The sequence below is a fragment of the Myodes glareolus genome, chromosome 27 (genome assembly GCF_982192425.1).
Source record: "Myodes glareolus chromosome 27, mMyoGla1.1, whole genome shotgun sequence".
In the NCBI taxonomy this organism is placed as follows: domain Eukaryota; kingdom Metazoa; phylum Chordata; class Mammalia; order Rodentia; family Cricetidae; genus Myodes; species Myodes glareolus.
This window is the reverse complement of record NC_142052.1, coordinates 9350001-9375499: the sequence shown is the minus strand read 5'-3', so window position 1 is coordinate 9375499 and position 25499 is coordinate 9350001. Positions and strand designations below refer to the sequence as shown.

Below are 25499 nucleotides of genomic sequence, written 5' to 3'. Positions count from 1 at the left end.
CTGCAGTGGATTTGAGAAAGACACCAGAGGTATTCATGGTCTATAATGCATTACAGAGAATTGGGAAGGGGTTGTGAGAATCGGTCGCAACATAAAGGATTCACAATCCCAGCCCTGCAGGTATATGCACTTTTTCTTTTCTTTATTTACCCTCTCTTTCTTTCCGACTTCATTATCTTCTTTTAAAATTTACCCTCTCTCTGTGTGCACGTGTGTGTGTGTGTGTGTGTGTGTGTGTGTGTGTGTGTGTGTGTGCAATCAGAGGACAGCCTCAGCGGTTGCTCCCATACTTCTGCCTTCTCTGGGTTTCTTGCTTGCTGCAGTGTTCTTTAGGCTAGCTAGTTCATTAGCTTCCAGGGTCTATGTCTGCCTTCCATCTCACTGTAGAAGCACGGGGATTAGAAATGCATCTCCTCCGGCTTTAAGAGTGTTCTGGGTATCTGTAATCACATCCTCACATTTAGCAGAGTTGTTTCCCTACCTAGCTCGTTTATGAGGCAGCATGTTTTCAAAATGACCATAAATTTCTAAACCTTTTTCGCTTTACCTGCCTGTGTTTGCTGAGACTGTTTATGTGTGCTATGACACACAATTATATGTGTACTTTTTCAAAAAAGAGTTGTAAATTGACCTTCATCAACATATTTTATATCTGGGCAAATATGAAAAGAAAAATTGTGTTTCCCATACATAGTGAGAAAAAGAAAGTTAGTATTTGCTGTAGGACAATGGTCTTTTATCTTGTCACTTCAAATTCAATTTCAAAAGCTCGGATGTGGTCTCCTGAGCACCATTTTTCCGCTGGAAAGTACTGACAGCTTGATCAAGACACCCTGTCTAACAGCAATACCGTGTGGAATGCACAGCCTGGTAGAGAAGAGAAGCTAAACCACAGGTGAAAGGAAAATCCACTGTGACGGGAGTACTGAGATTAACCAAACACAAAATACCATTAGCAGTGAAATGGAAAAGACTTGTTTTCTATAATTAACCTACTATAACTAAACCTAATACTATTTCAATGTCCTCTTCTCTGGGTGGGACTGAGTACCATGTATTAAAACATTTTTAAAAATTTGGTTACGACTCATGACTTATCGAATAATAAATGGACTCACATCTGAATTTCTGAATGCCTCTTCTGCTCTTAATAGTAGGTAGACCCTGTCCTTTGAGGAAAACACAACTAAGATATTAAATAATTATAAATATGGGAGATCTTATTGCCAATCTTGTGTTACTAACAGTGTGTCAAGCTACTTAAGGTGGAAATCATCACTGGGTTTCATATTATGGATTTCCCTTAGTGTTGAAGGCCTGAGACAAGGACTTCTCCTGGTAAAGTGCTCAGGTGCTCTCCCATGTGAAGGTCAGGTTAAGGACTGAGTAATTCCTGTTTTTTATTGAAATAAATGCTCGCTTTTCAAATAATTCTTTGTATTTCCTTTTCAGTGTCCTTTAATACAATTGTGCATTCAGCCTAAAAGCTCGCATGACCTGATGATCTTCATTCTTCCTCTTCACCCCCTCAAAGGAAGGGAGTGGTGAGTAATACTGAATCTAATAAATTTAGGATTAAGCAACACAGACTTCCTCAGTTTTTGAGTGCTAAATGAACATGACCTTAAACCTCTGAAAAATTAAATTTACTGCCAGAGATCCTGAACTGGGTGGAGTTGGCAGTTTCTCTCATAAGTCTGCGTGGCTGAAAAATGACTTTGCACACCCTATAAATGGAAGGTCCTTTACTAGGTTTCACACACACACACACACACACACACACACACACACACACACACGAAGGTTTCGAGTGGTAAAGATCCATCACTTAAAAAGAAAATCAGCTTTGAAGAAAGTCAGGTTTCACTCCCTGCCAATCCGTGGACCAGACTTCTGCTCGAAGAAATCTTGCACATAAAAGTCGATACAGCTCAACGCCCAGCCTCCTCTCTCTGCCAACCCAGGAGGCTCACCACAAGTCCGTGCCCTACCGTCTCCGCTTTATCATCAAGGGAAAGGTCTTCCATGAAATGTGCTTGTCATTTGCATTCAATGTTTTCTGCTTGCCTTCTACTCCTGCCTTGATACCACATTTCACTACTATCCCAATTCTGAATGGCTTGGTCTTTACATATTGACTTAGTGGCTGTCCTAAAATCTCCTCATTGAGGTTACTTCAAAGAACTTTCTGATTTTTGTTCAGAAAAGTTTTGTCTTTCCATTCACTCCCAAGCAAAGTTTAGGTACAAAATTCAGCAAAGGCAGCAAAATATTCATTGTAAAATAAAAACTATCCTTTGGTTCTGTAGTTTATTTAAATCCTTCAGCATCTACAGGTGTTTGTCTATTTCCCCAGTCTTAATTCTAGAAAGAATTATGCTGATTCAAAACAGCATGAATTAATTGATAATGGTTCGACTTGACTTTCAGCAGTTTTAAGATCAAATGCAAAGCTTTGGCTGCCAAGTCACTCATTAGCTACATAAAAATGCGAATTACAATCAACAAGTCTGTATTTAATTACATAGAGTCAACTGCTCAGACAATACAGAGCATACAAAGGAAAGAATGTTAATCAAAATTAAACTCCCACACAGAACAACTTCAAATTGGTAGATGTATGTGATACTGACCTTTCACTAGGTAACGTGCTCACTAGAAACGCTTCTCTTTGCAAACGGGTGTCCAACAAGAAAGTAAGAACAAAGTCAATTCTCACTTTTTCTTCTGCAGTGGAATGTTGAGTATAATTCTGTTCTCTAGCTTTAGAATATTAATATGGTAAAGGTGAATAAGATGATTTTACTTAGGGAAAGCTTTATTAGACTCAAAATCTATTGTACCAGTAGATCTATGTTCTCATAAGTTCAGGATGTGGGGTAGGAGTATATTAAGTCTATTATGTCACATTAACCATGTCCTTACTTTCAATTCACAGGTTTTTTCCTCAGATTTTAACTGTAGATACTTCATATGGAAGCAAATCACATGAGAGTCATGATTTATGAATGCTCAAATTTATAGTTTCAAAAATGAGTCTTTTTAAATTCCTCCAATCATGCTGTGGTGTATACTTTCCCATTGTTCAGTGACTAAACAGTACTTCCCAGGGAGCAATGCTGTTGGGGAGTTGACTTCCTCATTGATGTGGTATATACTTCTGTATACATCTTGCTTTCTGAATGAATAAAGCTTTTTGGCCAATGGCTTAGCAGAGTTAAGTCAGGCAGGAAATCTGAACAGAGATATATATAGAGAGAGAGTAGGCAGGGTCAGGGAGATAAAATGCAGCTGCCAAAGGAGACAGATGTGGGAAACTTACTGGTAGGTCATAGCCTTGTGGTGATACACATATTAATAGCAATGTGTTAATTTAATATGTAAGAGCTAGCTAGGACTATGCCTAAGCTATTGACCTAACAGTGTTACAACTAATAAAGTTTCTGTGTGATTATGCGGGTCTGGGTGACCAGCAAACAAACAAGCAGTCTCTGTTTACATCTCACAGGTAGCTGGAGGATAGTTCTGAGGGAAATTGATCCTACCATAATTCTTTACATTGCTTCCTCAAGGCCTTGAGACCTTCTCCATTTTCATGGCGTGCTTAAAATCAAAATTCTACCTCATTAATAAGAATGTGTTCTAGCCAAGCATATGAACTTAATCAGAAGAAAACTCTTAAAGTCCACATCTTAATATGTTTTGCTCAGAGTTATTAGGCAAGTATATAAAAAAATAAGATTCCGCATAGTAACACCTCTTCAAAATAGAGAGCAAGGGATTATATTTAAAAGATCATATTTCTAATACTTATAGTTTCAAATATCAATTTGCCTTAAATTTAGACGAATGCATATTGCAAACAATGATCAAGTCATATGTGAGGCTTTGGTCACTGCTGAGACATTTTAAACCATCTGTACCCCAAGCCTTTGAACATGCCTTTTGTTTTTCCTGGAATTTGTTCAAACCATGCGATCACTCTTGCTATTATGAAACTTAAACTAATTTGCCACATATATGTCCGGTTTCCATTCATCATGCTTGTTCCTTGTGAAATCTGCCCTTACATGTCCACTGACTAGGGGAAATTTTCACATTGGCTCCTCATTTAGAATAGATGTTCATAATCCAAAAGGGGTTCCCCAGGTTTTCTCCAGATGATGGCCTCTGATTTTCTAGAGGTGGTCACAACACTGACGTCATCCTTCTCACACATGCCTACTGGAGGGCATTTTCCAACAGACAGTATTCACACCATTTAGACAGTAAGACAATATTTCCTGCTTCAACTTTGATCTTTTCCGTAAGTTGTTCATGCCCCATAAACTTTGTGCTGTTGGTCAATGACTTAAAGCCCCAGGACCCCTTGTGAGTCTTAGTTCAGTTCTTTAGTTGACAGTTTTACCTCTAAACATGTCATCTTTCTGACTTTAATAACTCCAGGGTATAACCAGATTTAGTTTCCTTTTCTTATTTCTGTACTCTCCTTGGATCCTGGTTAATATCTATCATTTCTTCTCCATCCATTTCGTATCTTGGGCACCAATATCCAGTGAAAACTGAAAGTCCAAAGAGCAAATTTCTCTCCTTTTCAAATGTTTCTTCTTCGTATGGTCACACTAAGATTCACACTGTTCTTCTAAATTACTTGATTATATTCAACAATTATTTTGTTCTCCCCTGTCACAGCAGTCCACACCATGTGATACTGCCTTTTGGAAGTTTCCCAATAATCACAAATTAGGTAAAATTTGTAGTGAAAATTCTTTAATGCTAATGGTTATTTTATACAAAATATTTTAAATTTTCTTTCAATAATCAGAGATCCATTTAATATTATATTTGAAATTCTTTAGAGCATTTTATTTTACATATACGGCAACTCCCATCTTTTCAGTTATTTTGTGAATCCTTTCATCCATCTGATGAGATGGCCCAGCAGGTAAACGTCCTCAGCATCCAGCTTTATCACCAGAATTGGATCCCTTAGACTCACAGGGTGGGAAGGGAGAACGCCTCCTGTAAATCTTCTCTTAATCACCATATACATACTTTGGCAAGCACACACACACAGACACTAACACATGTGTCTCTCTTGTCATCCAGGCAGACTTTGTTACACACTGTTAATGATGTAGAGATGGACTTGTGCCATCTGGAATCCAAACTGTGGACGCCTGTGGTGACACCCTCATGCTCATTGTCCACGTGCTCATGTTGAAAGGGAAGAAGGACACGAGAAGCAAAGCTGTCTAGAAGATTGTATTTCTGAATTTGCCTTTCATTTAAGTCAGCTGTGATTCTGGTTAATGTGTAGACTGTCATTCAAAAGTAAGAGTCGGCCTGAGGTTCTGTATTTCTTAGATGTGCCCAGGTTATACAGATTCTCCTGATGTCTGAATCCCACTTATAACAGAAATGCAGGGAAACACTGAGGCCCCTTTGTGCTCAGCTTGATTGATTTAAGGAACTGAATTCTTTCTTTTTTACACAAAGAGACTTTCAAACTCTTAATCCTAACATGTTAATTTATGCATTTTTATAACACTGTGTTGTTGGGATCTGTACTTCACTAAACTATTCCTGCAGCTAAGTCTTACAAGCAGTAGATTACCTATTTCATTTAAACTAAAGAAGTAAAACAAACCCCTAACTCAAGTCACCTAGTAATTCAGGGAAGTGAATTCCTTTTGTATGGAAAAACTATCCAAGAGAGATTGCAAAATGGGAATTAATTGTATGCTTTAAAAAATTAAAGATTTGTCATGCCCCCAATTCTGAAATACTTTTATGTATTTAAAGCCCTTAAGTGTGCTTCATATGTGTCTTCAAAAACACATTATTTTCAAACTGTTTCAATTTTGTCAGAATTTACATTCCATGATAACATTCCCATTGTTTGTGTAATTAAAACTTCAATCAATCTTCAAGGACAATCTACTTTCCAAGAGACCCACTGCTCAGGTAAGAGGGCAGCGTTCAGGTGAGGAGGGCAGCGTTCAGGTGAGGAGGGCAGCGTTCAGGTGAGGAGGGCAGCGTTCAGGTGAGGAGGGCAGTGTTCAGGTGAGGAGATCAGACTCAACAAGCCACTGTTCGGACAGAGCTTGGGAGAAAACAGACACCTACTGTGCCTTCCATCTTTGCACCTCTGGCTGTGCTTCCTATTTAATATTTAGAATTAATATTCTTTTATGCAAAAAACATATACATTTACAGTTACTAAATTAGCATGAGTTGATGACTATTGCATTTCCACTTTATACTGCAAGATGTGATGTGTAATATGGCTTTAGCAAAACACCCCTGTAAAGTGCTACTTTCTTTGTACTGAATAAATGCATTTTTTCTAGTTTTTGCATCTATTGAGTCAGTGAAGTTCAAACAGTACATTTAAAAATTTTCTTTTCTTTTCCATTTTCTCTTCTCTTATTTACTTTATTCTTTTCCTCTTCTTTTCTCTGTGAATCAGGAACTGGAGTAGAACAAACTAGTCCTGAATTCCTGATACTCCTGTCTCTCCAACTATTTCACATACAATAAGAGCAGTCAAGATCTAAGTCCTGTGGTTTCAGAATTTGAGACACTTACTGCTTTTTCATAGTGAATTGAAAAAACCAGACATATTATTGGATGAGTCAAACTAAACAGGTTCTATGAGCCAATCTGTAAGGAAATTTTTAGTTGAGACACCTGTTGTACTTTATAGCTAAATGAATTAGTTTGTAAAAATGGTAAAAACAAATTTATGTACTTATGCATTTAAAATTTCTTATAAAACAAAGTGTCATTCCATCAAATAAATCACAACATTATTGTAAAATGGCAGGTAAAAAAAAGTAACAGTGGGCTTCAAGTTTTCAGTAAACTTGACCAGAACTTCAAGTTTTCTTATTAATAAAAACTCATGTAAGTTTAGGTTTTTACTATATGGAGTTGTTGAAAAGCACATATGTATCAAAAAAGTAGTTGCAACAGCTAGGTATTTTTTCGTCTTGATTTTTGTGCTCTTCCTGGTTACAATCAGGAAATAACATAATGGACCTTAGACTCAATGAATGTAAGCCACCATCTAGGTTCTGCGCTTCCAGAGCTTCATTCTCCGGTGCAAGTCGATTAGGCTCTAGGATCTCAAGTATGTTATCAGTTAAGTGTGCCTGGAAGCAATGGTTTCTCCAGAGTTGGAGAGTTTGCATGGGAATGCATTCTCCGCATTGTGTTCCTGTGGTTTACACTTGCTTGGACAGATGTTTGCTAGGGTCTTCACCTGTTATTGAGCTTTGAGAAAATAACTTTGAAGCTTCCAGTGACTTTACTCTGACATAGAACATTACCTGGCATATATGTGTGTGTGCACGCGTGCACGTTTGTGTGTGTGTGCTTATAGCACTGAGTTTCATGATGACGTCTTGTTATCAGTAGTCATGCAAACTATAATGCCTGGCAAAATGGGCATAGTCACAATAAAACATTAAAGGTAGCTTTGATGAATGTCTTTGTAAAGCAATAGCATATCTAAGTCTTTTGCATTCATTTATGTGTGAGTAGATATTGTATGCTCAGAGACCAGAAGAAGGTGTGGGATGTCATATTTTGTCACTCTCTCCCTTTTTCTTGGAGACAGTGTTTCTGAAAAAGCTATGGCTTGCACTGCAGCCCATGTAGAAAGCAGTAAGTCTCAGCAATCCTCCCTCCTCTGCACTTTCACCGACCTCAGAACTGTGATTACAGACAATTTCAAGGTGACCAGATTTATTACTGTGGGTACTGGGAACGGAAAGCTGTTCCTCACAATTGCAGATACCTTAACTGCTGAACGATCTTTTTAGTCCAACTTAGGATTTTAAAGATGCTGTCACAGCATAGTTATGAAGAGTGACCATGGGTTAGAAGGGGTATCACCAAGAGCATGCCTAAACTCAGCATTCAGCAAGGAAGGTCATGAGAAAAAGATTAGCGCCAGTTACACAGAGACACAGGAACTCCAGAACTGGGGGAGGGGGTCTCCCCTACCACCACAAGAACAACTTTTTTTTTTTTTTTTGCAGTGGCCGCATTTTAATAGACAGTCTTATTACACATATCTTGTGGCCCTTCTCTGTTAAGGTAAGCAACTACATCATTTCGAGTTCTGTTTTCACTAAGCTTGCCTTTCTTGCCATCCTTACCCAACACCAACAACTTTGCATGAATAGCAACTGCCTAGTGTAGAGAGATTCTAATTGTGACATTGAATATCTTATTGTTTAATTGTTAGACTTTAGAAATTACTACTTTTTTCTCTGAAAATTATTTTATGTACTTGTAAATCATCAGGATTATTTTGAGAAGAATTTGACATTTTTGAGACAAGTTTAGTATATCTTTTCCTTAATAGTTTAATTATCTACCTACCTACCTATCATCTATCTCTCATCTACCTATTACTACCTATTACCTATTATTTAGCTATTTTTTTTTGCTCTTAAGGCAGGTTTTCTACTATATACCGCAAGGTGTGCTTAAATTTATTTTTTAAAAATTTTTAAATTTTTAAATTCATTTTTCTGCCTCAGGCTCATGAGTCCTGAGGTTACAGGCATAAGTAACCCAACTGTCAAAATATGGCTTTTGCAGCATGCCGCCTCAGTACTCAATACTCTTAGTAGGGTCTTTTTATTCTGAACGATCAAAGCTCCTGTAAAGCCCAGCATCTTTGATTTTTAGCATGCTAGCTTAGCCCTTAAGTGTTTGTCTGTCCTATGCCTTCCAATGAATCAACTTTGAATGGATGCTGCCCCTTCTTACTGCTGCTTCTTCTTTAATATAGTAATAAATAGAACCCAAATAATACACAGAATATCACAAAGAGCACGCCGTTCTTGGTGATACATGACTTTAACTGCAGCCGTCAGCAAAGAGGATCATGAGTATGTAGTTAGCAAGGTTAAAATCTCTGGCTTTGGTTTTTATTTTCAGATTTTACTTTACTTGAAGCAAAGAGGCTTTAGAGAAAGGTACAAAAATTCATCTGTAATTAATTTTTGATATAATTCTCAAATATAGCCTTTAATGATTGGTGAATCAAAACACTAATATACTATACCTCACAATGAGATTTATCATGTATATAAAGCAGCTTTTTCTATGTTTTTAATACTTCAATTAAATGGTTTTATACATGTAAGTTTGTGAAAATTAAAACATTCTCTGCTCTCTATCACACAAAACAAAAATTGCAAATGCTGACATTTTCCTCCATCAATTGTTTTATTTCCAATGCTGTAAGCTGATCCCAAGGATTTGCACATGTGAGGCAAGCACTATACTACCACTCCTATCAGCATAGTGAGTGTGCAATAAGTAGAATATTAAGGTGTTTTGCTTTCCCATTTGAAATACAATCAACTTATATCAACAATATTAATTTCAGTGGAGGAAGGGCATCTTAAATGATAGAACATTGGCATGGGAAGTCCTTCTATGTGTTGCTCTTATTGGTTGCCTGAACTGGCCTTGGCCCATAACCATACTGACGAATATTTTGCATGTCACCACAGAACCCTCATATGGCGATGGATGGAGATAGAGACAGAGACACATATTGGAACACTGGGCTTAACTCCCTAGGTCCAAATGAGAAGCAGAGGGAGGGAGATCGTGAGCAAGGAAAGCAAATTCAGAGGGGGGCCTTCATCTGACGATGGATGGAGATAGAGACAGAGGCCCACATTGGAGCACTGGAAGTCAGGACCGCGAAGGGTGCGTTCACCCACTGATACAAGGGGACTGATCGAATGAGAGCTCACCAAGGCCAGCTGGACTGGGACTGAACGAGCATTTAATCAAACCGGATTCTCTGAATGTGGCTGACATGGGGGCTGACTGAACCCCCGAGGTCCAAATGAAGACTGAGAAGCCATTGACAATGGCACTGGGTCTTGTTTCGTCTGCATGGACTGGCTTTTTGGATCCTGGCCTGTTTGGATGCTCACCTTCCTGGACCCGGAGGGAGGGGGGAGGAACTTGGATTCCCCACAGGACAGGAAACCCTGAATGCTCTTGGGAATGGTGAGGGAGGAGGAGAGGGAGTAGGGGGAGCGGGAGGGTATTGGGAGGAGGGGAGGAAGTGGAAAGAGTGTTTTCGGATACTTGAATAAACAAACAAACAAACAAAAAAAGTCTTTCTAAAAAGAAAAAAAAAGAAAGAAGCTGCTTTCAATTAACAGAATATAGCCAGTATGAAAAAAAGATATATATATATATATATATATATATAGAGAGAGAGAGAGTAGGTAGGGTCAGAGAGAAGTCATATAGCCCTGCTAGAGAGAGACACGGGATGGAACTTTACCAGGTAAGCCACAGACACGGGGCAATACACACATTAATAGAAATGGATTAATTTAAGATATATGAGTTAGCCAGAAATATGCTTAAGTGATTGGCCAAGCAGTGATTTAAATAATATAGTTTCTGTGTAATTATTTGGTGGTCTGGGAAGCAAGAATCAAACAAGTGGCACCCACCTATAATTGGCGCATCTAAGTGGTCGACTAAATCCACATAATTATGAGAGGGTTTGGAAAGGAATTTTAGACACACAAAAAAATAAAATTTAGCTGCAGTTTTGGGGGGACTGGGCTATGCTTGCTGGTAGCATGCCACACCTCCTTTAAGAGAGGTCTTCTTGATTCAGCAGTAGAAAAAACAAACAAACAAACAAAACCACATGGTTTCAAAATTGGTGGTTTCCTGGTTCGCCAGCATGAAAGGCTCTGATTCTTCCAGGAGGTCTGGTTACAGAGCATTTAAATGGGGTCTTTGAGCAGAGTGCTACAACTTCCTTAATGGCACCTGCTGTGTGCCTAAAAATGGGAAATGTACATGGCTCTCAGAGGCAGTAAACATATCTCTGCCATGTTGGATTGGGTGGAACAAACAGACAGGGTTGTGTTGGTCTTACCCCTGCCTGCTTGGTCTTTCTTCCTTCCTTCCTTCCTTCCTTCCTTCCTTCCTTCCTTCCTTCCTTCCTTTCTTTCTTTCTTTCTTTCTTCCTTTCTTTCTGTTTTTAAAGGTGCTTCTGGTCAGAAATAAGTACAGATACACAATAAAGACAGATACAGGTTAAAAAAAGCCTTCTAAATGGGTATAATTGGTGGATAAATATATGAATGCTTTGAAGAGAGAAGAAATAGAAAAAAGAGACAGTAAACAGTAAATGTAATATAAAAGAGTACAGACAGTCTCAGGTTAAAGAAGTAAAGATAACAAAATAAATACTAAGCTTGAAAAAAGTAATAAAGTAAAAAAATAAACCACGTAAAGATGGAAAATACATAGAGAGTCTGTATTATGTATATTATTGATTTATTTGAAGTTTTTGACTGTGAAGTACAGAGAGACATTACATTGTACAGCCTGCTAAGCTAAACTAACATATATATTTAAAGGTGTCTTGACTTCAGAATTTGGGTCTATGGATTTGTTGTTTTGGAAAAGAAGTTCTTTTATTTTCACAGAGGGTGAGAACCTGTGGATTAATTCCATACTAATGTGGTTTGATGGATTAAGACCCCCTGAAAGGTCACCTTGAACAACCCTAAAAATTATTTCACCCAACAAAACCAGAAAGCAGCTTGGAGACATTTACACACAAATTTCCTAAATGGTTGTTTATAGCTGCTTGTTTACATTTAAAGGGGGCAATAGAAATAAATTCTTTGCTTTGGTATGGATCTTGATTTATTGATACAAATTTAGGATATATTTTGTTATGTATGCATATTTCTGCTTTTAAATAAGGTATTGTGTTTGTGCAACTCATTTAAAAATGTAATATATAATTAAGAAATATAGATTAATAGATAGTCATCTATAATAGTCAAGTGTGTAGTTATATTAGTTATACTTTCTAGAAATATAGAAATATGTGTCAGTTAGCTAGGTATTCTTCAAATCTTTCAGAGACCTATGGAATATGGTATTTAAAATGTTTTAAGAACTTAGGACGTTTCATGACAGTGAGACACATATGCTCCTGGCAGCACCAATCCACTTCAAGAGGATGATGGGCATTGGAGATGTGGTGCGGGAGAATTGTCTATATTCTGTCAATCATGTTTTAAATACATTCTGATTGGTCAGGCAGGAGGTGTAGGCAGGGAAACCAGACAGGAAGTGGAAATGATGCAAGGAGAGCAGGAGAATTCTGGGGAGGAGGAAGTTGATTCTTCCCACTCCTGTCCAGACCACCGAAGCAGCAGGATGTGAGCTGCCTCACTGAAACAGGTACTGAGTCACATGGCTAAAATAGATCAGAAAAATGGGTTAATAAAGATGTGAGCGTTAGCTAATAAGTAACCTAACCTAATGGGCCAATCAGCATTATAACTTACAGAGATTTCAGTGTGATTTTTCTCTGGGACTAAACAGCTGGGGGGCCGGGCAGGACAGAAACACAAACAAGTAGTCCCAGGCCCTTCATGTTACAAAGATGCTCTTTATGAAGCTTGTTAGCCATTTGGGAAAAAAAAGAGACTGTTCTTGCCTGGACTTTTTGATGAACTGGGCATGCAGGACCCACAAAAAAAAATGATTGCGGAACTTGTCCAAAGGTGAGACTGTTGTTTGGGGGATTCCTGCTTCATGATAGAGACTGTCAGACATTTTGCAGAACACAGAAGAGTACAAGGTGTAAGAAATCCTACTTCATGGGAAAGTCTGCTAGATACTATGGAACAGTAGGCTGAAGATTGGAAGCCCCCATGTTATAGAAGAACTTTGTGTAACAGTCTAGGCAGCCTCAAGTCTCTGTCAATTCTAGAGTTTTGGAAGTTGCTTACAATGCACTTCCTGTTAACTTCGGTAATACTATATCCTTCTGGGGTCTTTGATGGAGTTGAAGAATAGATAATAATAGTTACAGTTTTCCTTAGTTATGATAAAGATAAAGTAGTTATAAATATTATAACTATAATTCTTGCTTGATAATTGTTTTGTTATATGAAGTTTTGCTATGTTAAAGTTAAAATCCTTTCTCTTTGTTCAAACAGAAAAGGGGAAATGCTGTAAGAAGTCCTTCTGTCTATGTGTTGATTCTTTAGTTAGTAAAGAAGCTGCTTTTGTCCAATGGCTTAAAAGAATATAGCCAGAATGTATATATGTATATTTATCTTCTAGATGTCAGGGGTGGAATTTTACTCAGTAAGCCACTGCCACGTGGAAATACACAGATTAATGAAAATGGATTAATTTAGGATATAAGTGTCTGCCCAAAATACCCTTAAGCTATTAGCCAAGCAGTATTGCAATTAATACAGATTTCTGTGTGATTATTTCATGTCTGGGAAGTTGAGAACAAACGAGCAGTCTCTGCCAACAGAAGATATTTAAACTATCAGTTTAATTTTAATAGAAGCTCCTTATAAAGTTGATTTTTCCCAGCAGAATTTTTAAAACACATGGTAAGAAGTCTAGTACAAATCATAGGAAAAAATAAAGTTTTTAGATGTGGAATTTTGGAAAAAGCTATTCACAGACTCAGACACCCACATAATGAGTAACTATAACATAGTGATTTTAAATTACCCATTGATGTTAACTTAAATCTTTAAAACAATTATCTTATATTTTGCTTTATTTATTTCCTTGAAATTTATGCCATTCTTATTGATTTTTTTTTCCCACTACAAAGCCTGTATAATCGGTATCTTGGCTATTGTGGACTGTGAAAGTTTTTGCTGTTTTAAATAAATATGCTAGTAAAAGATATTAGTAGCAGTTACATAAAATATTTAAATTTTCTATTTTTATACAATTGATTTTTATTGTAGCTGAATAGATCTGGTAGACTAAATTTATCATTATAATTATAAATACTAACTGAACAATGTACTTGGGTAGTTTTAGTATCTTTTACTTCTCAAGAGTAAAGAATTGTGGTCTGTGTTTTAAATAATTATTGACTGATGTAACTTTGTAAAAGTGAATATACATTTCTGAAAAAAAGATATGAGTTATTCAAAGAAGACATTTAGATATCCTAGGCACCCCTGTAAAATATCTACTACTCATCTTTGTAGGTTAGTTTTAAGTTATTCAAAGAAGACATTTAGATATCCTAGGCACCCCTGTGAAATATCTACTACTCACCTTTGTAGGTTAGTTTTAGACGTGGAATATTTTGTTTAGATGTTTCAGTGACGGGAAGAAAGAGCACAGTCATGATTAACATCATCCAAGTATGAAGAAGGTGAAGATCTTGACTTCTGAACCTTGGCCTCTCATCTTTATTAGCATTCATGATGAAAATATAGTCTTTAAAACAATGTCAACTCAACCTAAAACGCAGAAAAAAGAAAATAAAATTACTACTCGAAGGCAATAGCTTAGATTTTCCTAGAGTTTGCAACAGCTATTGGAATGTATGATATATTTCCAACGTATAATCTCTCTTTTCTCTTGCTTTGTTTTTACAGACATTTTACAGAGACTGAATCAGATCTAAGAAATGAGATTCAAGTTTGTCTTTAGTTGGGGGAATGAGTGTACTAGTAGAAATTTGACTATTTTGTTAATGAATAATTTTCTTCTCCTTAAGTTGTTTTATCTTTCTTTTTTTTAAAAAAATGCATTCTCTGGGGAACTATCTTTTTCCCAAAGCTTTGTGAATCTCTTCATGAAGTAGAAGTGCTTGTAGAGCTCTTCTTCTGACTGACAACAAGCCCAAAGGAAGAGATGCTCAAATGGAATGAGACAAAAGACAGTATTTCCCCCTTGTTGGCTTACAAGGCTTTACAGATGTTTAGGTTGGTGAAATTGGGTAAGACCAGGTTAGGGCCACAGTACAGACTGGAAGCTTGCCCTTTGCCATGACTGCAGGTGTATTTGCCCCACATAGGATAAGACTGCACAGAAAATTACTTTGTAAAATACGAACATTTCCAAGAGGAAGAAAATAGTTACTAACTCCACTGTATACAGTAAACTGATTGGATGTTGTTTGTTAAGATAGATAGAAATAATAGAAATAATTGAACTAGAAGCAATTCAAATGAAACCTGAAATTAAAATTCAATGCAGTATTATATATTATATATTATATATATTCTAGGTATGGATATATATGTATGCTATATATATATCAGATGTATTAAAAATATGTTCTATATGACACAAATAATTTAACACCAATGACATCTACGAATCTTATCTCTTAATTTCGCTGTTGAGAAAATGGGTATATAGGTAATATAATTCCTCCACTGTCATATGATTAAGTAAGAGATGAGTCAGAACATCTGATCAGGACTTAATTTAATGGCTAACTTCATGCCTAAATCCTTGCTATTTTTGTGTCTTGAGTCAGCTATCTTCTACTTATTAATGAGGTCTTAGCTTCTTTTGCCATATCATTAAGTTATCATCTGTTTTTCTAGTCAACAGTCAATAAAAAAGGTATTGCTAAGTTGGAACCCAGTAGGCATTCTTCATGTGGTGCCTGATTTTTTTAATACTATTAGACAGACAACATTATTATTTCATTATTAAGCTTCATACATAACAGATGTGAACACTATGTTAAGTAGTGTTATTAACTATTGCATATTCAGAATAAATATTTCAAGCATATTTGTATTAGGTTTAGAATATTAAATTAAGGTTGTTGTTTTTTTTTTACGGGAGATTGGCTATTCAGGTTTCTGAAGTTTATGACATACTTTCATTTGTTGGTTGAGCCTTGTTCACACTAGGAATGTTTTATGCCAGTAAGCTACAGCTCAGGACTGTTAAATACTTTCAATATTAAAATTATTTTAAATCTCAGAAAGTAAAATTTATTCATTAAATTAAATTAATATGTCTTAAGGTATATGAATTTATGTGCTGAGAATTAATTTCAATTTTATGCATTTTAAAACACTTTTACCAGTTTTGCTGAGCAAATTACATTTTTTCAATTACTTTCATTATCTTCAAAAGCAATACATCTGTCCCTTGTGTAGAATATGTGTCTTTAGTTCTTATGGAGTATTTCATATGAATAGTCACATTTATATGTATATTTATTTAATGACATTTTATTAAATGTGCACTTAGCACTAGTTAACTCACATTATCTTGACACTTGACACTTTTTGAAGTTTTTACCCAAGTGAGTGCACTGTAACAGATCAAAGATATGGCTTTTCTTAGTTGTCAACTTGACTACATGTGGGATTAACTAAAACCCACCTGTGAGGGCTTTTTCTTTCTGAATGAAATAATCAGCAGTGGGAAAACCCACTTCTAATCCATATTTTAAATGTGAGAAGATAAACCTTTAATCACGATCTTTTGAGATGTGAAGGTCCACCTCTAATCTAGACCACAACTTCTATTATTTCTATATATCTTAACAAAGGACATGGAAGAGGGAAGCATTCTCTCTCTCTCTCTCTCTCTCTCTCTCTCTCTCTCTCTCTCTCTCTTTCTCTCTCTCTCTCTCTCTCTCTCCATCCCTCTCTTTATCTTTCTCTCTCCCTCCCTCTCTCACTCTCACTCTCTAGCTCTCTCTGCTTGTGTGTCCACCCTTCTTGGCACATCCATCCTTGAATGACATTAGAATCTACTTCTAGGATTTGGGCATAAATTGAAGGCAGCTGAGACCTCCAGCCTCATGAACTGAACAACTGCTGAATTCTTAGACCTTCTGTTATTAGGTCTTCATTGTTGGATTAGTTGAACCATAGACTGCAGCTATTGCAATGAATCCCATATATGTATGTATACACACACACACATATGTATATATAATCGTCTTATAATCATTGATATTCTAGGGAATCTCAACTAACAAATAAAAAAGGAACAAAAAATGGGATGATGGCATGGTTTAGTGAGTAAAATTGCTTGCAGCACAAGCCTAAGATCAATACCCAGAACCTACCTAAAAATCTGAATGCTGTCATGCACATCTCTACTCTTAGAACTGCTATGGAAAGAGGGAAGAAAAAGACAAGAGAATCTTCTATAACCTTACAGACTAGATATCCTGAAATACAGAAGCAACAATGAGGGAGCCTGTCTCAAGTGAAAGCCAAGAATTAACTCCTCAAAGTTGTCTTCTGCCCTCCACAGGTACACCATGACCCTTGTAAATGATGTCATCACATCGGTCACCCAAACTTTAGTAAATTTAAAATGATAGATAATCACCCTTTATAAATACTTGTTTTTCAGCTTATAATTGTGCACAAATTAATAGAACATACTAATGGAAACCTTATTTAAATTGAAATACTCTCAAAATTAAAATTAAATATTTATTTCAGTTATGTATTTGTGTGTAAGTGTGCTCGTTTATGTGATTGTGTATTTGTGTGTGTGTGTGTGCATGCTCATATGAACAGGTGCATATGTGAGACAGCCAGAGGACAATCTAGCATGTTATTCCTCAGACACTGTCCACCTAATTTTTAATGAGATAGGGTCTCTCACTAATCTGGAATTTACTGAGCAGGCTAAGTTGGTGGGCCATCAAGTCCTAGGGTTTCATCTCCCCAGACCTGGTAATACAAGTGCATAGCACTATTACTTTTTTTAAAAAATTGTTTTATTACTGGGATTCTAGAATTTGAACCTGGGTCTGTATCCTACCAAATAATTTCTCCAACTCATTTTTTTTAAATGGTGGCTTGCTTTCAAGTTGGCCTTCAGCTACTTTTCTTATACAACTCAGGTCTACTTGGCAAAGGGTGGCACAAACTGAGCTATGCCCACCTCCATCACAAAGCAATAATGAAAATATTCCCACCAACACTCCCACAGGCACATCTAAGGGAGGCAATTCCACGGCTGATTTTCTCTTCTTGGGTAGCTCTAATTTGTATTAAATTGACAAAAATTACCCTGCACAATGGACAAATGATTAAAACACAACAAAAGTGCTTCTAAAATTGAGATATAAGAAATGATATAGAAAACAATTTAAAGAACGGAATAATCATTTGTAAATAAATATGTCCTCATAGAGGAAAGAACAAATGATCGGAACAGTAAAGGAAAGCTCAAGAAAAAGTGATTCCTGACTCTGGGTTCTAGAAAAACTAAACAGATGGCAAGACAGCTTGTTTTAGATGGTCAAGCAGAAGGGAAGAAAATTAGAACATAATAAATTGGGACTTGAACGGGGCTAGCAAAGAGACACTTTAACTCTTTGTCTCTTGCTGCTTTTGGAACATAGTATGTGTGTTGATTTACTCTTTTCTCTGTTGACTTGGGATGTATGTTGGTTCCATCATTTCCGTCAGGGTCTGTCACCTTTCATTCCCACAGTTCTCTCCAGTTTATCCCTGTCTACCTGTGAGGAGATTGCTGGAGTCTGATTCCATCCTACCAACAGCCTCACGATGCAAGGACGTCACCTACACCCTCTGCAAACAGTGACAAGTGAGTGGACAAATAAACTGAGTAAATTAAAATCCTAATTGAGTTTCAGAGAGCCTGGACATATGAAGGACTGCTTTTGTTTTGACATGTAACAGTGTGTGTTTACATGCAGAGCAAGGGAGAGGACACACCATATGTGCATTTTATTAGCAATAATGACCTCAGTTTGGGACATTTTCTGGAAATTAATGACTAGTTGAGGTTAATGACCCTTGGCAATGTACTGAGATAGCTACTCCTCCAACTGGCCATTAATCGCTACGACATGCCCTGTGCCTCCAACATCGTCTGTTAAAAAGATTGATGATTTGGTTTCAGTGAACAGTGGCCATACTGTTTCTCATAAACCCACTCATTCATAACATCAAATAACTTAAAAATCAAAGCATTGCTTGCTTTACTATGATGACATACTGGTAAGTGCCTACACGTGCTGAAACATATACCAAAGGGGAGAAATAAAATATAGAAAAAAGTGTTGGAAATGCTAGAACTTTTTAAAAATGAGTATTTTTCTTCTACTTAATGCATTTTCTACACTCTATTATTTCTAATCATTCTTTCCTTCCCAACAAATCTTTAAATTCAGTATTTTATATATTTTAACAGATTATGAATAGATGCTTTGTCAATAACCATTCTACTGGTGCATTGATATTTTCTCTCTGAGGGTGTGTGTGCATTTGTATGTGAATGTCCACATATACACATATAGATGTGCATAAGTCATACATCTGGGAGGAATTATGAATAAATAGAAGTAGGTGTGAGTTACCCAAAGTGGGTGGATTTAGTGAATTGCATAGGTTATACTACATGCTACTGTCTGTAACAAGCTCGACCTGGAGCCAATTAGCTGCATATAATCTATTCCAGATGTTCATGGAGACAAACAGCACCCTTGGGGATCTTCAGATGTGGAGTCAATGGGGAGTGTTCTGATTATGAGAGTTTTACACACTGTTCCACTAAATCAGAGATCCAAACGCACAATCTAACACTCAAGAAGGTCTGTGCCATTTCCCTAAGGAAAATAAAAAAGTCCAAAGCTTATTATATGGATGGTAACTCATCAAAAATTTATTTGAGTAGCAAGAGATGTAAAATTTTATGTGAATTTCATTGATGTGACTTATTTATTTATAACAACTTGCTACTAAACTCATTAAGGCAAGATGATGAATTGTTACAACTGAAAGTTGTTCCATATTAGAAGTAATAAGTTAAGTATACAGTAATTCTTCAAATATGAAGACTTAAAAGCTAGAACATTTAAATTTAGAATTAACTTTCAAATGTGTGTGTGTGTTTGTGTGTGTGTGTGTGTTTGTGTGTGTGTATGGTGTGTTTGCATGTGTGAATCTAGGATGAAGAAAGAAAAAAGATTATTTCTTTCCATATTTGATTTTGGGGAAAAAGTCGCTTTTATATATTTTGACTCACGTCATGAGACAAGAAACTATAATCACTAGAAATTAAAAGTAATAACTGTGCATTTTTAGTACACAAATTACCCTACTAATTTAGAAAACTGTAGACTCTTCACTAACTGACATCTTGACTCTTTAATGGTAATGAGTTGAATTCACATGATAACAACTTTTTAAAAATTGAAATATCATCTCATTATTCTCCATTTCCTTTATCTCCCTCCATTCCCTTTCAAATAGTGCCTCCTGCTCCTTGCTTCCTCTCAAATTCAGATTCTCTTTTTATGTTTCTTTCCTTTTTAATATATATATTTATTAATTTATTTATTAATATTAATAAATATATTTAATATATGTCATATCATACCCCAAGTGTTTCGTGTTCTTATCAGCTTCCCTATGCATGCAATTTTAAGTTATTTGTTACAAAGCAATAGAAAATCAAATACAACAAAATCCCTATAACCAAGAAAATGAAATAAAAGTATACACCAAACGAAAAAAAATGGACAAACATACAAAAAAAAAAAAACCTCACCAAACTGTGACCAAATGAAAGCACCAGAGCCTGCACACAAACAAACAAACAAAAAAAAAACCCAAACCTGTGGAGTTCATTATATGTTGATACGCTACTCTTGAACATGAGCCTGTCCTGGATTGGTTTATATGCTAAGTGTCACTCTATTGGAGGAAACTGATTTTCCATCTCCCACCAGGTATAAGTAACAGCTCGGTTAACTTTTAACCTTGCTGCTAGGTTTTCTCTCATCTATCCATCCTTCCATCCATCCATCCTTCCGTCCATCTGTTCCTTTGGGTTTTAATATAACAAAATAAAATGAAATAAGATAAAACAAAAACTTTCATTTGGCATTGGACAATGCTTCTATAGGTCTCTTTTTTTATTAATATTGCTGTACATACATACATGCATTTACAAGTATGCATAAATATTAAGTTCAAGATACTGAGTCCATTTAGTGTTAATTGTATGTATATGATTTCAGAGCCGACCACTTAAGTCTTGGGTTACAAGTAATAGAATTCATTTCTGAAAAAGGCAAATTTTCCTGTTCTCAACTTTCATCAGTTGTCTGTAGCTCTTTGTCTAGGGTGGGGTCCTGTAAAATTTTCTCCTTACAATGTTGCAGGTCTACCAGTATTGCCATTTTTCAGGAGCTGTTTAGGCAGTCATCTGGTTGCCCTATTTTGTACATAGCTTCCCTGTCATTCCGAGAAGACACAATCTTTTATCAGATGTTCTGGCTCTCTGGCTTTTACAATCCTTCCTTCCCTCTTCTGTGTTGTTTCCTGATCCATAGCAGCAGTGGTTGTGCTTTAGATGAATCCTTTGGGATTGAGCTCCCTGTGATTAGTTGATTTGTGACTCCTCCCTTACTTATGATTTTAGGTAATAATGCATGCCCAGTGCAAAAAGAAGCTTCTTTGATAAGGGGTGGGAGCTATTACTGTCTATGGGCATAACGGTCAGTATTTAGAATGAAGTTAAAAATGATATTGGTCTGGTAAAGTTTAACAGTAGTAGATTTTCTAAGATTCATAACCTCACTAGTATGGATAGTTGGCTAAATTTCAGTACCAAGCATGGTTGATTTCCTGTTGGGTGGGGTTTAAGTCAATTAAGCAGTTGATAGTTACCGCCAAAATATGAGCGCCATTATTGCACCTTTGGGGAGATTTTGCCATACTGATTCTTGTGGTTTTTAGATTCCACAGTTGGGTAGGAATGCTCATTGCTTCGTATACCTCAAGGAGACTTTCAGGTCAAATCTAAATCACCTTCCAAGTCTGGTGTGTGTTATGTCTTCACTAATGGGAACTTCCCTTGAACATCTGGGAGGCAAAGAAGGTCAATAGTAATAGTGTACCTTGTTTTAGAAGTCTCTTGGTTTCCCATACAAACTCAAAAGAAGGTTTCTTTTGTTTGGTATCAGAGTTTCCTTAGATATTCTACAGCTTGTGACATTGTAATTTTAAGTAAATATAAGTAAAAATAAATATAAATAATTTTAAGTAAATATAAAACAATAAAATATATTCTTGATGCATCTGGAAAATCATATGAATTTTTCATTTACATTTTATAAAATGCTACTCTATTTATAAACATATTTACTATAGTATTCAATGATCTTTGCCTGTGATCTTAACTAGTATGCAACTCACTTTACTATCATTCCTAGAGCTGAGCTAAACCCTTTGTTACTAAAGATACATCATAATAGTAGTTGTGCTATTATTGTGAACTTACTTAAACATGATATTTTATTTAAAGGACATTGGGAGTATGTTTTTATATAAAAGCATGCTTAACAAAACAGCAATTCAGATTTTGTGGATTTACATTCCTGAAGTCATATCCTCATAGCCAGAAATATCTTTGGGAAATAAACACTTTTAGCAATTGAAGTGTTCCATTTCCAAAGGAAAAATAATTCAAATAATTAACTCTATAAACATAACACTATCTGTGGATGAAAATAGACAATGTGTTCTCTGGGTTATCAAATGATAATGATGTGACATCATGTGCTCGGTAATTGGTTAGCTACAGTATGTATGCATATACATTTGATTAAACATAACTTAGCAACAAACATACTTATGATAATACCCAATGTCCTTGAGTGTATAAATATGTATGTTCAACATATGTTACACATGATCAAAATACGCAGAATTATCTTTCAAATGCAACATAAGCACTACTTCAAGGGATCTTAAAGTCACGTGGATTTCTGAATCCAAGTCTTCCAACCAGATTTGAATTTCAGATGTCACAATACAGAAATATTAATAACCATGCTGTCTCCGACAATCAATGATTATGCAGAGAGATAGACTTTCTCAGCACTCAACAGCAATTGTGATTTAATGAACATTGTTCCTAGTTATAGCAAAGATGTTCATTCACAGGCTTCACCTGAGTTTTCAAAGCTTCCAATGCCATTGTTTCAATATCAATGTATTTCTAATTGAATCTTTAAATAAATATCCAATGCAATTTTGAAAATGTTCCTGATTGGAGTGGGGTCTCTGCAATTCAAGAATCTGTAACAGAAATCTGCCTTGTGTTCCAGATAATCTACCAGAATTCAAAGTTCTCAAAATTCTGACCTAATCAATGTCTCTTTATTGGCTTGGCTCTGATAGTAAGTCTAAATGCAATTTCTAAAACAAAATTTTACATTTTGAATGATCCTAATACCACAAGTCTTGTCTTTTAACCTAATATGATGGTATTACTAAATTTGTTTAACCTAAAAGTTTTGACTATCACCAGTTGTAGTCTGTATAACTCTCCTGGAACAAACAGATCTGCTTGCCTGCTGTTTGTCTATGGTCTAATGGTAACCTAGACTCAGGAGTCTCACCATCCCTAAAATTGTAGATTACCAGAAAACTTAACACATTTGTTATAAGAATGATTTATCCATTGCATAAAGAATTGCACAACATTGAAAGCCATACTCTAGTGTTAGCTATTTAGAATGGTCATATTTAATTTATGTTAATTTTCAATGGATATTTATTTGTGAATGAGAACAACATATGCTTAAAACAATTAATTGATGTGGGTTTTCCCTGTGTATGCTGTGAATGTGCTTTGCTGCCATTGGTTAATAAAGAAGCTGCTTTGGGCATCTGGCAGGGCAGAATAAAGCAAGGCAGGAATTCCAAGAGAAGAGAGGAGGAAAGAAGACAGACTCAGAGACATGTCATGTAGCTGCTAAAGGAGACATATGCCAGAACTTTACCTGGTAAGCCACAACTTTGTGGTGATTCACAGAATAGCAGAAATGGCTTAAGAGTTACTTATACAATTAAGCTATTGGCCAAACAATATTGTAATTAATATAGTTCTGTGTGATTATTTTGGGTCTGAGTGACTGGGAAATGAACAAGCAGTATCTGACTACAGAATGGTACCCAAGTGGGTGCTGATGCCTGCACCCACTTCAGGTCTGAGTACTTGTGTGCCCATTCAGAGTTGGGAGGAATTTTTGTAACTGTCCAGGAAGTAAGATGACTCTGTCAATTCTAGAGTTTTGGATGTTGCTTACAATGCACTTTCTTTTTAACTTAAGTAATATTATATCCTTCTTGGGTCTTTGATGGAGTTAAAGAATAGATAGTTTTAATTAGTTTTTTCCTAGTTATGAAAAAAGATGAAGTAGATATAAATATTGTAACTATAATTATTGCTAATATGTAATTTTACTATGTAAAATTTAAAACTTTCCCTTTTGTTTAGACAGAAAATGGGAGGTGATGTGGAATTTCTTCCTATATGCTGTGAATGTGCTTTGTTGCCATTGGTTACAAAAGAAGCTGCTTTGGGCCTCTGGAAGAGCACAGCAGAGCAAGGCCAGAATTCCAAGCAGATAAAGGAGGAAAGAAGACAGAGTTGGAGAGATGCTAGGTAGCTACCGAAGGAGAAAGATGCCAGAATCTTAAATACACAGAATAATAGAAATGAGTTAATTTAAGATGTAAGAGCTAGCTAGAAACACAATTATACTATTAGTCAAATGGTATTGTTATTAATATAGTTTCTGAATGATTATCAGAGCTGGGCTACTGGGAAATGAACAAAGAGTCTCCACCTACAGTTCATAACGATCTGAAAATATCTTACAATTGTTAGGCATTAAAACACAATTGTCAAGAAAGTACTAGGTAGCATTCAAAATTATAAAGACAAATAGACAAAAAGTTTTTTTCTGATATCAATAAAGCAAATAATTATTTAGACACATTAACTTTATATTTTTTACTGAAAATGGTAAAGTGGAAATGGTTAAGTTCTGTTAATGCATGATTAAACATGATTAGACCTGAAGTCTTTAATAACAGTTATTTAAAGTACATTTAATTCATCAATAAAATGCTAGTAAATAAAACCCTTCTAAAGCAATAATTTCTTGGAAAAACTTAAGGAAAAGATAGCATATTACTTTGAAGACCATGTAATATTTTATCTAATATTTCCAAATTTGTATAATGATGCAAAGGATTGAGTTTCGTTTGATATCCTTTTAAAAACAGACACTCAGAAAAGCAATTGTCCATGGCCTCTGAAACACACAGGTATAATGTAGTCCACGGAACACAAAAGCAATGCTGGAGCATCATCTGTCCAATTCACTCTGTCCTTTGCAAGGCATCCTGTCTACCAATCCATTCCTTATCCTTGACTTCTAAAACTGATTCATGTTTGTCTCATGAACTCTTACTAAAGGTCTTTGTTTTCAGTTCTCTTGAAGCAAATCACTAACTATAATGTTAATTAAGAACATTATTCACTTTATATTTAATTGGTTATGAACTCTTTAAACATATGTGCATAATTAATTTATATATTTAATTAAAATATCTTCATGACAATAAAAATATTCATGTTAAAACAGCTATATTTAATCCAAGAACTTTTAAGGTATTATTCTGGAGATCAAATCTGAGACCATCACTCATGCTAGAAATTGACCTCTGACCTGGACAACTAGCTCTCAAAATCAGATTTCCTAAAATGCTTACTTATATTGTATTTTGCTTCCCTGCTTTTTGGTTTGTTTTTTGACCAAGTATACTTGGAAATTCACACTAGTTTGTGTAAGTTAGGAAAATTTCATT

General features: G+C 35.8%; 1 protein-coding gene across 1 annotated transcript in view; it reads right to left on the bottom strand.

Moving 5' to 3' along the window:
• Positions 1 to 25499, bottom strand: part of Sema3d (semaphorin 3D) — a 193627-nt gene that overhangs the window by 110264 nt on the left and 57864 nt on the right. Inside the window, exon 2 of the mRNA XM_048433583.3 lies at positions 14134 to 14321. Coding sequence (XP_048289540.3) covers positions 14134 to 14284 — 151 coding nt within the window. The 5' untranslated portion in view covers positions 14285 to 14321. The remainder of the gene's footprint in view (positions 1 to 14133; positions 14322 to 25499) is intronic.